This window comes from Brassica rapa, chromosome A06, assembly GCF_000309985.2.
Source record: "Brassica rapa cultivar Chiifu-401-42 chromosome A06, CAAS_Brap_v3.01, whole genome shotgun sequence".
NCBI classification, from domain to species: Eukaryota; Viridiplantae; Streptophyta; class Magnoliopsida; order Brassicales; family Brassicaceae; genus Brassica; species Brassica rapa.
In genome coordinates this window covers 75,339-89,922 of record NC_024800.2, presented here as the reverse complement: position 1 = coordinate 89,922, position 14,584 = coordinate 75,339, and the positions used below count along the sequence as shown (strand labels likewise).

General features: G+C 36.2%; 3 protein-coding genes across 4 annotated transcripts; 1 reads left to right on the top strand and 2 right to left on the bottom strand.

Annotated features, from left to right (window-relative positions):
- Positions 1-773: 773 nt before the first annotated feature.
- Positions 774-2,675, top strand: LOC103871348 (scarecrow-like protein 3). The gene is given in 3 exon segments (XM_009149592.3): positions 774-839; positions 1,014-1,975; positions 1,978-2,675. Coding segments are annotated over 2 exon segments (1,332 nt in total). The 5' UTR covers positions 774-839; positions 1,014-1,110; the 3' UTR covers positions 2,445-2,675.
- Positions 2,676-2,796: 121 nt separating this feature from the next.
- LOC103871349 (helicase-like transcription factor CHR28) lies at positions 2,797-7,380 on the bottom strand. The gene is given in 13 exon segments (XM_009149593.3): positions 2,797-3,188; positions 3,272-3,481; positions 3,560-3,943; positions 3,945-4,136; positions 4,225-4,289; positions 4,292-4,442; positions 4,538-4,668; positions 4,810-5,248; positions 5,250-5,735; positions 5,820-5,897; positions 5,972-6,043; positions 6,469-6,962; positions 7,043-7,380. Coding segments are annotated over 13 exon segments (2,880 nt in total). The 5' UTR covers positions 7,116-7,380; the 3' UTR covers positions 2,797-3,083.
- Positions 7,381-8,396: 1,016 nt separating this feature from the next.
- LOC103871682 (probable mitochondrial import receptor subunit TOM40-2) lies at positions 8,397-14,559 on the bottom strand. 2 transcript variants are annotated; one of them, XM_009149959.3, is made up of 11 exons: positions 13,738-14,559; positions 13,311-13,392; positions 13,119-13,221; positions 12,933-13,028; positions 12,787-12,837; positions 12,609-12,701; positions 12,350-12,451; positions 12,178-12,246; positions 12,019-12,102; positions 11,824-11,919; positions 8,397-11,733 (listed from the first exon to the last, which is right to left on the bottom strand). In XM_009149959.3, the coding sequence occupies exons 1-11, from the start codon at positions 13,862-13,864 to the stop codon at positions 11,674-11,676; spliced, it is 963 nt and encodes a 320-aa protein (XP_009148207.1). In that variant the 5' UTR covers positions 13,865-14,559; the 3' UTR covers positions 8,397-11,673. The 2 variants fall into 2 exon arrangements, with proteins under 2 accessions (XP_009148207.1, XP_033129287.1); XM_033273396.1 differs by having other exon boundaries at positions 8,397-11,919.
- Positions 14,560-14,584: the final 25 nt, after the last annotated feature.

The window sequence follows — 14,584 nt, the reverse complement described above, 5'->3', positions numbered from 1 at the left end:
GTTCCTTCTCAGAATCATATTTTTCCAAAACACCTTTTTACCTAAAACAAAAGATTTTTTGTTTTTATAATTGGAAAACAGTCATGATTCCAAATCCACCTCATGTGGAAACAAAAACCATAAAAGTGGAGGCTCCAAACTCAAATTATGTAATGAGAAAATGCCAAAAGATATAATGACAAATGGGTTCATTGAACTTCTTGCATCATCTAACTTTCTTTTCTTTTGGGTAATCTCATCTAACTTTCCTTCTTTTCTAGTTTCTCTAAATCAAGAACCATGATTCAAAAGTAAATCAAGAACTAATCAAACACATATCTGGAAATTACCTTATTATTTTCAAGAAAATTACAGGTGAGGCTACTCTTTGTAATATCTTGTTTTGATTCTAAATTTCTAATGGACAGAAATGTTGATACGTGGGCTTAGATGTGTGACTATTCATGTAGTACAACTAGTACCATGTGAATGTGAACATAACAATAACTATAGTTTAACAATGAGATTGAAACTTTGACTATTTTTATTTAATTCCTTAAAACGAAAAGAAAAAAAGAACACAAAAAAACAACAAGGAAGAAGACAAAACCAACTATCACGCATTGTCTGGTACGTAGAACCAAAAGGAACAATACCTCTGTTTTAGTGTTTTTTAGTTACAATCCACACACACATACACACGCTATAACTCACAAGATAACCCACTAGAGACTTCTTTGTTCTTACCCACAAATTACATAGATAGAAGTATAACTCACCCAACAAAAAAATATAAAACCTTCACATTTTCTTCTAAATTCATTTGTTTTTTTTGTTCTTTCCATTGATGCAAAAATCAAGTAAGTTTCTTGTTTCTTTCCTTTTCTTTATCAAATTCAGACAGTTCTAATCAGTTGTTGTCTTTCTATTACTATCTATAGGTTTAAAAATCTGTACTTTCTATATCAAGAACATTTAAAACCCTTGTTCCTCTGTTCTTTAACCATTTATGCTCTTTTTATTAAAAACTGCAGATTCTCTGGATCTTTAAAAGTATTTCGAATCTTGGTTTGGTTCTTCTCGTCGCAAAGTTCCAACTTTCCATTAAAAGGATTGACCTTTTGGCCTTCAATGGTTGTGGCTATGCTTCAAGAAGACAATGGAACATCCTCTGTAGCTTCATCACCACTCCAAGTCTTCTCAACCATGTCACTCACAAGACCAGCTCTCCTCTCTTCTCCCTCATCACCCTTCAAAGACCTCAAACCAGAGGAGCGCGGTCTCTACTTGATCCACCTCCTGCTAACCTGCGCCAACCACGTGGCCTCAGGCAGCCTCCAAAACGCAAACGCAGCGCTCGAGCAGCTCTCTCTCCTCTCTTCCCCTGACGGCGACACGATGCAGCGAGTCGCAGCTTACTTCACCGAAGCGCTAGCTAACAGAATCCTCAAGTCTTGGCCTGGTCTCTACAAGGCGCTCAACGCAACTCAGAGAAAGACCAGCAACGTCTCCGAGGAGGTTCATGTCAGGAGATTGTTCTTTGATATGTTCCCTATACTCAAAGTGTCTTACCTGCTCACTAACCGAGCTATACTCGAGGCTATGGAAGGAGAGAAGATGGTTCATGTGATTGATCTCGATGCTTGTGAGCCTGCTCAGTGGCTTGCTTTGATTCAAGATTTTAACTCTAGGCCTGAAGGTCCACCGCATTTGAGGATCACTTGTGTTCATCGCCACAAGGAAGTGCTTGATCAAATGGCTCATAGACTCACTGAGGAAGCGGAGAAGCTCGACATCCCGTTTCAGTTTAATCCCGTTGTGAGTAGTTTAGAGTCTTTAAACGTAGACCAGCTGCGTGTTAAGACAGGAGAGGCCTTAGCCGTCAGCTCGGTTCTTCAGTTGCATAACTTCTTGGCCTCTGATGATGATATCTTGAGAAAGAATGGATGCAGCCTAAGAGGCGACTCAGCTTCATCTTTGCCTCTACCTAGCTCAGGAGGATTGATAGATTCCTCAATGCAATGTGGAGTTTGTCTCCAAAGATCATGGTGGTCACTGAGCAAGACTCAGACCACAACGGGTCTACACTGATGGAGAGGCTATTAGAATCACTCTACACCTACGCAGCGTTGTTTGATTGCTTGGAAGCAAAAGTTCCAAGGACTTGGCAAGATAGGATCAAAGTGGAGAAGATGTTTTTCGGGGAAGAGATCAAGAACATCATAGCGTGCGAGGGATCTGAGAGAAAGGAAAGACATGAGAAGCTTGAGAAATGGAGCCAGAGGATTGATTTGGCTGGTTTTGGGAATGTTCCTCTTAGCTATTTTGCGATGTTGCAAGCTAGGAGGTTGCTTCAAGGGTATGGTTTTGATGGGTATATGATCAAAGAAGAGAGTGGGTGTGCTGTGATTTGCTGGCAAGATAGACCTCTATATTCTGTATCAGCTTGGAGATGCAGGAAGTGAAAGAAGATGAATGATATATAAACACATGTGTGTTCTCTTTTGTTAAAGAGCAGAGACTCCTTTTCTTTTGTTATACATAGGGACACAATCTTAATTGTTTCATGATGTGACTGTCTCTATTTCTTATTTTGGCCAGTGTTTCTAACTGCCTCTGCATATATGCCTTTTGAGCTGATGATAACTACATGTATGTTCTATTCATGTTCTTCAATAGTTTCCTCTACAAGACTACAATCAATGTTCTAAATATTTATAGGCAGACACCTAGACTGATTTTTTCGAATGTTTAAACAATTTTTTTTTAAATAGCCACTATCTACAATTATTAAATCATGATCTCAGAACTCAAAACTGTTGCAAAGAATAAGTTTGACCTTCTTACAGGATATGATTCTGTTGTGTATGAATGAAACTAAGTTGGTGTATATTTAGATTACAATGAGAACACATGCACTTTCTCCAAAGGGTAGTCTGATGTATATAACTATGAAAAAGAAAAGAGTTATTTACAAATTTGCTCAATTCCAATCTGTGAACCTGAAGAACATAAAATGCAGCTCAAAGGTTTCTTCATGATCAAAACTCTGGAAGTGAAACTTGGTAAACCGGAGATTTAGAAATACGCTAAACCAAAGTTGTCTACACCATGAAAAGATATTTGAGATCATCTACTGTTAGTCGAGTTGCAGAGCCTCCACCATGGTCTTCACCAAAGGCAGATGCAACCATTGCTCTTTTCTCTTCCTGATGATACAAAAAATAATCAAAGAGCCAGGAATGAGAAACTGAGGGGAAACATGTACAGTTAGAAGCAAAGAAAACCATACCTGGAGAGCCAAAATTCTATCCTCAACCGTATTTGTTATCGTAATACGAGTAACAGTAACTGGTCGAGTTTGTCCAATACGATGTGCTCGATCAATAGCTTGATCCTCAGTAGTGGGATTCCACCAAAGATCAAGAAGAATGACATGACTTGCAGCAACCATATTCAGCCCAAGGTTTCCAGCTTTTAGAGACATTATCATCACTTTTACCTGTGATAAAAAGCAGGGAACATAACATATACTCAATTGCTTAGGAGAAATCAAGTTTAAAAAGTTAGATTGACTTACATCTGGATCGTTGCTGAATTCTTTGACAGCTCTGTCTCTAGCAGCTAGACTCATTGTACCATCTAATCTTCTGAACTCTATAGTCTTTTCATTTAGAGAGAACTCGAGCACGTCAAGCATACTAGTCCACTGAGAAAAGATGATCGTTTTCACTGGCGCTTGGTTGCAAGGAGGAGTTGAAGGCACACTCGTTTGCTCTATAATGGTCACATCATCGTCATCATCGACGTCATATGGCAGCGAGGAAGAAGGCATTCCACCGTTCTGAGTTGAGTTTGGACCTCTTCCTTGGTTAGAAAGCGACTGCAGAATATCTAAGACAGTTTTGATTTTTGACGAGCTGAACTCGCCATTCTGAAAAGCTGCTTTGTTAAGACCTTTAGCATGGTGAGGAAGAACTACAACCAATATCATCAGCGGCACAGGTTCGAAGAGTAGACTTGGAGAAAACAACATCATGCGCAAGCTGTTCTCTGCATACAGGGCACGAGTTCTCATCCCCTGTGATGTATTCTGATACACACTGATAGCAGAATATATGGCCACACAAAGTAATAACAGGAGCTTCTGGTGGATCCTGCAAAATGACAGAAGACAAAACATACAGATGAGGTAATCAGATGGTGTGAACGTGATCATTTAAACCTACATCATTATGCACTTACGTTGCAGGCACGGCAGATGGGAGATGATTCTAAGCGATTCAGCAAGCTAACACAAACCTCCCGAGAAGTTTTTTAGCAGCTTTTTCTGATTCTTTTCCTACAGAATCTGAGCTGAATCCTTTAACAAGTTGGGGATGGTCACAGGCTTGACGTAACCGTAAAAGCATGAGAAGAATGTTCGCATAGTTTTGATTCAAAGTTCCTGCATCAGCATATGCCTGCAGAGAGAAGATAAATATCATCGAGTTGCTAGTTACTACAAAATTGTGCAGACCACAGCTATAAACAAAGGATGAACTGTTAGAAAGAGCACCTTGAACTGAGAACGTGAATCGGATTCAAGCTTCGTGTAGAAAGACCGCTCCTCTACCGAAAAGTCTACCTTGCTCAAATTAATTGTCTTCGGTGGTAGATTAATTATAGGCTGACCATCAAGCAACGTTCCTAGATTGTAGATCAGAAGATAATTAATAGAAACTCTCAAGAGATATAAAGCCTATGGCATAGAACACTGTTATGAAGACAAAGCCCATCACCTGACACCAATTTTATCAACTGAAAACATTAATGAGACAGTCAAAGTACCTTTGGTACGGCGCAGCATGATAGCCTTCAAAATAGCTTGAAGCTTCTTGTAACCAATTTGGGAATTTCTGGAAATTGGAACCTTAATTGTGCTGTAGAATGACTTGTACACGGCATATGGATCATACCTCAGAAACCTGAAATAGCTATACAAATCATCTATCGTGTTTTGAATCGGTGTTCCAGACAAACACCATCTCCTTTTGGCTCGAAGACCACAACAAGCTCTTGCCACCTGGGTTCTATGGTTCTTAATCGTCTGAGCTTCGTCTAGTACAACTCTTAACCACCCAACCTTTGCTAGAGCACCACAGTCAGGGTCAGACTCGTCAGCGTTTTTCTTGCCTCGTTTCTTGCTCTTCTTAGGAGCACCCAACACTTCTTTGCGTTTCTTACTCATGGAGAAGCCAGAGGCGAGACCATGATTATCGGCATATTTTTTCATCATTCTCATCGTCATCCTTCAGGGCTTTCTTTGGAACTTCATTTGAGACGATAGCGTAAGTTGTCATCACCACATCATACTTTGCTAGCTCAGTAGGATCTTTGGTCCTGTTACCACCGTGGTAGATTAGAACAGAAAGCTTAGCTTCTTCAGTAACCTTCTCATCGAGTTCTCTTGCCCACTGCCGCACAACACTGGCTGGACAAACAATTAAAGTGCCAGCTGCTGGTCTTTTCCCATTAAATTTCCTTGTTGAAGTACTCGCTTCTTCATCCTTGCCTTTCTTCATGCCAAAGCTGCCATTCACGCCATTAACACTTATAGCCTTCGACTCTTGTTTCACAAATGGATTCTCTGATTCATCATCAGCATCCAGATCCAATGCTTCAGCCACTTGATTGCTTGAATTCTCAGACTTTGATTTTGCCTCGTGCATTTGTTTTAGGATAAGAGCAATTGTTGAGATTGTTTTACCAAGGCCCTGCACAGCAAACCAAATGGAATGAGAGGGGAACGTAGTGAAACTTAATACTTTAGCAGGAAAATAATTACGATTAAAAGTAACCTGGTCATCAGCTAGTATCCCTCCTAGACAGGGGGCACTTCTAGTTTCCTTCTGAAACATCCATGCCAATGCAATTTTCTGAGAAACAACAGTGTTTAGTACGCAAGCCCATTCCAAACAGATACTGAAAGATGAACTAGAAACATGAGTACCTGATGCTTCATAAGAGGAACTGAAAGAAGACCGTCAGGTAAATCGACCTCGGACTTGGGTTGATTCAGATTCTGCAAGGAATACTTACTTGTTTATCACAATTTTAAGCACTTGATAATATCATACAGGGCAATTATGCGAGAGCACCAAACTCTAAGATATCGAAATTATAATCTTTACAAACAGTATGAATCAAGAGACGAATGCTTTTACACATTATCAAAAACTGAGTGAGTCGGCATGTTATTCTGTTTCGAGCACCATTGGTAATAGTAAGACATCTAAACCCTAAGAGTAACATATTAATCTCTCTGACGTATAACTAACCAGAAAGGAACTAGCCTACTCCATTCATTCGTTTCTCTAGTTCAGTACCACTGACCACAAAGCTAATGAAAGAGAGAAGTGTATTGCACATAGACATAGTACTAAACCCACAAAAAGGAGAACTAGTATAAGAGCTACACAAGCCAAGAGCTGGGAGAACGATAAAAACCTGAAGTGCAGCCTGATAGATGAGCCTCTCGTCATTCTCCGAACTCCTATCCTCACCCATGCCATTCCTATGCAACGGATCACTTCCACCATTGAAATGCGAGGTAGAAGCACCTGCTCCATGCGCCCCAGACGGAGGAAACAACCTATCCCCATTAATGACACGCCCCATGCCCATCCCATCATGGAACCCACCATAACCACCACCAAAGTTTCCTGGAGCTGACACAGCTGGAGTAACAGTATAAACCCCACGAAACTGACTCCCGTTGCCATTACTCGCACCAACAATATCAGGCCTCAACGGCATAGGAGGTCGAGTAAGAGAAGGTGGAAGAACCCTTTTAACATCCTGTTGAGAAGATCCAATGTACCCATTAGTCACTGGCTTGGCTTCAAAGCCATTGCGTGAAGAGGGTAGTGGAAGTCCCATTCTAGTGAGACCATTTGCATTTAAAGACGCCCCCCTAACAAAGTGAGGTCTAAGCGTAGAGCCTGCGAGGTAAAAAAACACACACATCACCATAAAGTGAGAAACAAGTAACAAAGGATAGGTGAGAAAAAAAAAACAGAACCTTGAGGAAGATTGGTTCTAGTTTCTTGTATCTCAACATCACTGTCTGAACTGATTTCAATCGCCGAATCCATCGCAAAGACCTCAACTTTCACTCTCTAAATTCTTCTAAAATCAGAATAAACGATCGTAATCACCGTAAAGGTACATACTTTGAAAAAGTCTAAAGGGCTGATGATTTCGACAATCAATTTCGATCACCGAGACTCCAATTGAGAAACGCAATCCGAAGGAGGAGAAGAATCGAAACCCGAAGGAGGAGAAAGGAAGTTGGTAGGGGGGGGGGGGGGGGGGGTTGAGGCGTGAATCTCTCTGTAGGGGAAGGAAGCGAAACAGAGGAAGGAATAGTGTGAAAGGCCAATTCTTTCCTTCTTATTTCATATTATAGGGTTTTCGAGTTGACCATCGTAAAATCACACGCAACGGCGCCGTTTTGGAACGACAGGAACTGTGATTGATTAATTAGTTAGATACGCTCAGAGTTATATCAGCAATTTTAAAATTATATAATTAGAGACCACTTTTTTTTTGTCGACAATTAGAGACCACTTTTAGAACGAACAAAAAACTCAATAAAATATATAAATAAAAATAATAATTTGTAAGTTTTTTTGAAAAGAAGAAAATAACATCAGCTGACATATGTCACCTTCGGTCCATTAAGAAAGATCTCAGCCCATCTTAACTGAACTTCGCAAGATTGAGAAACGTTCATACATCCAAGCTTTTAAATTTCTCTTTGAATTTCATATTTAGCTGGAGTTTTCTAAAACGAGTTTATTTGATGTTATTAAACAAAAAATTCGACATATAGAATACAATAAGATTGCGTTTTTTTGCACCGACAAGATAGTGAAAATAAGCTTTATATTGATAAACACTTCGTATCAAAATTTTAACGTAAAAACAAAAGTTCTACACATAAATAACATACTAGCTTCTAATATTTTTAACCATTTGAAAGTCTTTAGTCAAAAAAATGTATTTTTAACCATTACACGAAATTATTTACATAAGTTTTAATTTACATAAAACATGTTTATTATTTTCTGTTTATTCGTATAGAACTTCAGACTTCACTTTAACGCAAACATAAACTTCATTCATAGCTCCAACAAAACAACTAGAATAAAGTCAATATCTCTCATCCATTAGTACGTAGTCGTTCTAGAATCTATCTTAATTCTTCTGTTGTTGGAGTTTTGATATAGTCACAAGCAAGCAATTTAGTCGTTTGAAGGACTTCAAAAAATTTATGATTCACTGTGTTTTGCGTTCGTCCAAATCCTAGTTCAACATTTCTTTGAACTTTGTTATACATACTAGAGCTGGTGTCCGCGCTCCGCGCGGATTACATATTTAACTAAAGTATGTTAATATTTGTGTTAATGGATTTCTACGTGTTTTCCTGGGATTAAAACAATGGTGTAGAGGTGCCGCATGTTTGTATAGAAAACGATCATCATCTAAGAATCTTCATCACAAAAATGTTTTTTTTTTTGCCAAAGTATTTAATTATTCCTATATGTGTCTTCTAGGGGTGAATGACGAATCTGTTGATACAGTTGGGAGCATGATTTTTTTATTAAGAACTAATTGTGGTTTTTTCATAATTTGTATTTTTAAATAAAAAACATATTTTACTAATAATGTTTATATTTGTTTTATTAGAGTTTTGTAACTATAAAATGAACAAAAATATCTTTATTTAGTACTTATATAAAATTATATAGAGATAGATTATTAATTTATGATTCTGATGAGACTATATATTAATTTGGAACAAATATTAAGCAACTCAATTAGATTCTTGCAAACCAGGAGAAAAGGAGTGGTCGGTCATGTCGTCTGTATTTTTACCTTTTCCCAAGTTTTTAAAACGTTTCGTAGCAATAAACAAAAATCAAAACGTAGCATTGTATTTATATATTTGGAATCTTATCAGATAAGATGTAACTTTTCTTTTTTTTTGTGCACTTCAAATTTAATAAGATGTAAATAGTCAAAAATATAAAAAAAATATATATATATATATATAAAACATAATTTGTATTTTATATTTGTTTTATTAAAGATTTGGATTAAAGTATTAAATTAATATATCAATACTAATAATGTTTTTGATTCAAAAATGCACTTGTAAATTCAAAATACCTCCCATAAGCGGAAGATCTTTGGCGGTTGGTTTGACCATGGTATTGAGGAACAATCAATCCTTAAACAAAGGAAAGAATATTTAAATGTTAGGCAAAGTGAAATGGTTTGATAATAAAGCATAGTGAAAAAGGTCTCAATGGATAAAATCGAACCATGAGATTAATTACAAACTAAAATCTTATAAAGCCAAAAAAAAACTAAATATTTTATATGACCGATAGACGTGAACTACAATTGTAGTAGCTTAGCAGGCAGGAACTATTATATTAAATCAAAATTTTTTGGCGGAGACCAATAGCTAAAGACGGAAGATTGTCGGTCTATGTTTAATCTTAACCAACTAAAATCTTATACGTTTGTTCGCACAGATTATCAATATGAATCTATTATTAAAACAACTGAAAATAAACAGTGGAAGGTGAGCCAAACCCCACGTCCCCAACCGCATACGGACTTAACTATCCAACTCTTAAACATATCACTTATGCCAAAAAATTGACAAAATTGTGACTTTCAAATATTGACTTACACAAAATCTTGAACGGTTGGCGGTGGTGGTTTTTTCAGAGTGAGAGGGGATGAATATATAGTCTTCAGATTAGAGTTCTTGATCCTAATGATAGAATATATGTTATTTAATTTTCAATGAATACAGTATGCATTTTTGACATGAAATATAATGATTTCCTAAATTAAATTGTTCACCAGCTATAAGAATATTAAGTATGGGGCAAGTTAAAGTTGTAAAAATCGATTTTGATTTAGGATGGCAAAGATGTGGTAGCTAGAAGACTAATAATCAACAATCAATGCATGCATTGTTTTATTATGATGTAACTGGAGTTGAACCAGGTTAAACCGTGACTCTTCGCATATTTTAATGGTTGGTTTTTTTTTTTAAAGTCCAGTCCGGAATGACATGGCATAATGGTTGGTTCTGATTATTTTTGTTCATGTGGCAAGGCTTAGGAAGCTAGGATTTAGCTCCTTTTATATAGTAGGATTGTTAGAAACATAATCACACTCTCTTCAATTATTATATTTAATGTTGGTTGTAAGCTATTTTTCCTTTTGCAATATCTCACACAATATACGAAAAGCGCCAAAAGACATTCGTAATAGCTGAAGACAAACAACATATCTTCTTGTAATCGATCTCATATATTTTTCCACTCCAAACCACTATCAGTTTGATTTTTTATATTGTTTTAGTGGATATAAGTGTCTGAGCCCACCTGAAAAATATGAAAAATCAGTTAAACACAATATAAAAGTTCATCATAAAAATTTTTATAAAACGAAAAAGAGAACTTACTACAAAAAAAAATGAATGTATGATTTGTGAGAGAAGAAAATAAAATCTTATGTAGTATTTATAGACAAAGGAAAAATTAAAAAAAAAAACAAAGCAAAGATGGACATTCATTGGCCCAGTGTCCCCCACCAACCTCTTTTTCTCTGGTTATGCAGGGCAACATTTTTATCATATAATTTCTTATGCACGCATTGGTCTTTATTTTTTTTTTTTTATTCTATGTTCTGCATTTTTTTTTGATTGGGTATTAATTACAGAGCAATCTGCATGTTACTATTTTTTCGATTTCTCATGTTTTTGTTCTGCCACTCATTCAAAACCTTAATCTCAATCCATATTATATTATGTTCCTGAGCAAACAAACAATGCAATGATATAAGAGACTAAAATTCTTCTGTCGGATCCACAACTTAACTTTGATTTTTTTTAATAAGTAAGTAGTTCAAATTTTTATTTTTCATAACATAATTAGTTCAACCTTTTATTTTTAAAAATGTTTTTTCCAATTTCATGAAATATTTTCAACTAATTTAAAATTTACCTAGTACCTGTAATTAAAAGTTATCTTAAACTAGTCATTGATTCTGCTCAATCTCAAATGATCTCCAAAACATACAAACTAGTTTATTCTTTATTATTATTTTTACTGAAGTGATGCTATTATTTATTTTTCTATTTTTGAATTTAAAATGATTTGTGCATTAATTCTACTATTCTCCAAATTTTAAGGATATTATAAACAAACAAAATTCTTAGTTTATGTTTGTTTAACATGTAAATGTAAAGTAAAACAAATGGTGTAGTTATCACAATTCCTGGTTTTTTTTTTTTAAACACACAATTCATGGTTTAGAAATGTGAGTTCAGTACTTAGATATAAATTATTTTGTTAATTCTTTTTAAAGACTGTTTCTAGTGTCGGTATAAGATTTATATTGCAAGAACACAGAAAAGAAATAATCAAAAGTTAACACACATTAGATTAAAAAACGTACTGGGATTAAAAAACGTACACATTATATTCTTTTGGAAGCAATACACAAAAACACTTAAAACCTTAAACAAAGAGTTTGTGAGAGAGAGAGAGAGGGAGTGCCTCACAGTCACTTTCTTAAGCTGATAACTCTTTGAGGATAAACAACGCCTAAAGAAAATAAAATCTAGAGGCCTTCGTATTTTACACCCAAACCAAACTTGTAATCCGTCTTCACATGATCAACCTGATTATTCAAGAAAATGGTCCTTTTAATAAACCAATCATTATAACATTCATGACCATGAAACCGCATGCTTAGAGTTATTTTCTTTACCTCAGCGCATAGAAGCAAACCAAGTCCAGGACACAATTGTTCTTCCACGTGAGCAAAAACAACACCATTAGAATCGATCTTTCCTCTTACTCGACTCTAAAACCAAAACCCCAACAAGAAAAAAAAACACCAAGTTAGAACATTTCTTTGCTGTTTGTTATTTCAAGACTCCAACAGGACAAAGGCACTATGTACCTGTCTGAACATCAGGTCATACCCAACACTAGCTGCACCATCTCTTAACATAAAACTGTAAAAGAATTCTGCTGCTAAAGAGATCTGATTACAAAGAAAAAAAAACATCATGAGTTTTTAGCTTATCCACTCAATAAAGATGAGACTGGAATGTTTTACCTTGTCTGTAACTTTATGAACATAGTTCATGATAGCCACACCAGAGGAAGCAACTTGCCCAGAGGCAACCTGTTTGTAAAATATAATATTGAAAGTTAGCTTGAAGATCAAAAGAAAAGAACATTGAGAAGTTTTTACAAATTATTCTGATTTGGAGAAGAAAGCGTTGTACCATTTTATCAGTCTCGTATCTAGCCACATAACCAACAACCGACTTCCTATGCTCACTAAGATATAAAACCTCGCCACCTAAAGATAGCTTGGGTGTGACATGCTGCAATAAAAAAAAAACAAATATACAATTCATAGTGGAAAGAATAGAGTTAATATTTCTTGTAACTAACAAAAGGAAAGATTGATCACATCTCAGTACATACAATACACTTAAGATGGTAAAGCGTAATAGCAAGGACAAGTAGTTCATTTCACACCTGAATATAGTTAGCTCTGAACAGGGAGCTGGTTCCAGGCTTAAACTGATTCTTGTAGTTTCCAAGCTGAAACTGAGTTCTATAGTCGGACCCCTACAAAACATAATGTGACAAGCTAATAGAATCAAACATGGTTCATAGATATAAACAAAAATATTGAACAGAGATAACTACGCACCTTGTAATCAACGGTGAACACGCCTTGTGACTGATCTAGCTCATTTGTCAGCTGGCAGCGAGAAAAAAAAAAGAATATGGTTATAGACAAAAAAAAAAAGAGGCTAATTAGAGCAGAAGAACAAAACAATATGAAACTTGTTGTACCTGAGCAGTAGTCTTGATGGTGAAGTTCTCCTTTAAAACGCTATTGAATCTTGCAATAACTGTACCATCCATCATGAGCCTTCCGTCAAGCATCAACTGGTTTACAAGTTGGTAAATGTTAAATTATAAATTGTTGATGACAAACAGAATAGTAAAATACCACAAACAAACAAAAAGTATATACACCTTTGGGTCAATGAGATTTGCACCAAATTCATAACTGGAAGTTGGAGTCTTGAAAATATGCTGAGATCGTTCAGCTGGAAATTCACTGTTTCCCATCAGTAAGCTGTTTTTGAAAAACATCAACTCACAAGCTTAGTTACTTAGGACACACAAATATGCTTCTTTTTTTAAAAAAACCAAAACTCAATGTACCTATGAATAAGAGAAAACTTGTGGTTCATCCTCTTGGTGTAGTTGAGGCGAAAACCCTCAAAGAGTTCTGGCTTTAGAGAGACTGCAAAAGTGAAATCAAAACACACACAATCTCACTTAAGGATATATAATGCTTGAAAAGTATAAGAAACCCCCCACCCAAGTCAAAGTGTGACAAAACCATTAACAAGAAACACGTCAAAGTTCATAACCTTAAAGTTATGACCTTTGACCTGAAGTCAAGTTGTGGCAAAACCATTAACAAGAAACAGGTTAAAGTGTTATCTATAGGTCTAGAAGAGCGGCATAAGTCTTAAAGAGCAACACCTATTTCGATTTAGGTTTCCAAAAGTAGAGAGTAAAAGAAAGACCCATAAAATCAGAAACCCAAGAAGACAGAGACAGAGTGTCTTGTGTGGTACTCAACTGGTAGCTTCGAGGTGGATATCTTCGTAGGGTTTAGGGCAAGGGAGGTTTGAGTAGTCCACTTTCTCTTCGATTTTGGTCTTCGAGTGGAACTGTGCTGTCACATTCGGTGATGCAAAGCCCGCCATAGTTGCTGCACACTTGTTCGAAAAGAGAGGAAAGTCTGAGGGATACTAAAGCGAGGAAGCTAAGAAGACGGAGGAGGAGACTCGGTTATTAAGGGTTTTGTCTTTGTTTTGAGATATATGCGTGTGCGCCAAGGGTTTCGTTACCTTCCTTATTTGGACTGACCCAGTTTCCTTTTTTACTTTCCTTAAATGGATACGTCTGGTCGTACCCGAATCAGTTTCGGACCCATTTACTTAAGAGTTTAAGACATAAACATATGAAAATTGGAGGGTTTTTTTTGGTCCACCATCGCAACATAATGCATTTTTTCCACACATGACAACAGATCAAAAGGTTTGGAATGTTATTTGTCATGAAAACTTCATATGCATGCAATTAGCAACGTTAAAAACTTCTTAATACTCAGAATCAATCAAATCCATTTTAGAATAAAATTAGCAACACAGATTAGTGTCTCCAGTTTAGACGGTCTTTTAAAAGTCTTGAACTCAAGAATATCGTTAAGAAGCATTTCCAGACCATCATTAGGCCTTTTTTATACGGTATTTTAAAAGCCTTTAACTCTTTATTAGCAGAAACATAAAAATGTGTCTATAAGAAATTTGAGCTCCAAGAAAAGAGCGCATAAAATAATCTAAACTCTTAAGAGGCTTAATTGTGATCACTATAGAATTCTAAATTAATAGATTAGATGCATTCGTCCGCCATGACAACCGATC

Bases quoted from the DNA above. Each gene is read 5' to 3' on its own strand.
- LOC103871682 (XM_033273396.1), bottom strand. From the start codon at position 13,864: ATGGCGGGCTTTGCATCACCGAATGTGACAGCACAGTTCCACTCGAAG. The intron at 13,222-13,310 runs GTACATTGAGTT...TTTCAAAAACAG, and splicing joins AAGTTTTCTCTTATTCATAG to CTTACTGATGGGAAACAGTG. The intron at 12,838-12,932 runs GTACAACAAGTT...TCTCGCTGCCAG, and splicing joins CCATCAAGACTACTGCTCAG to CTGACAAATGAGCTAGATCA.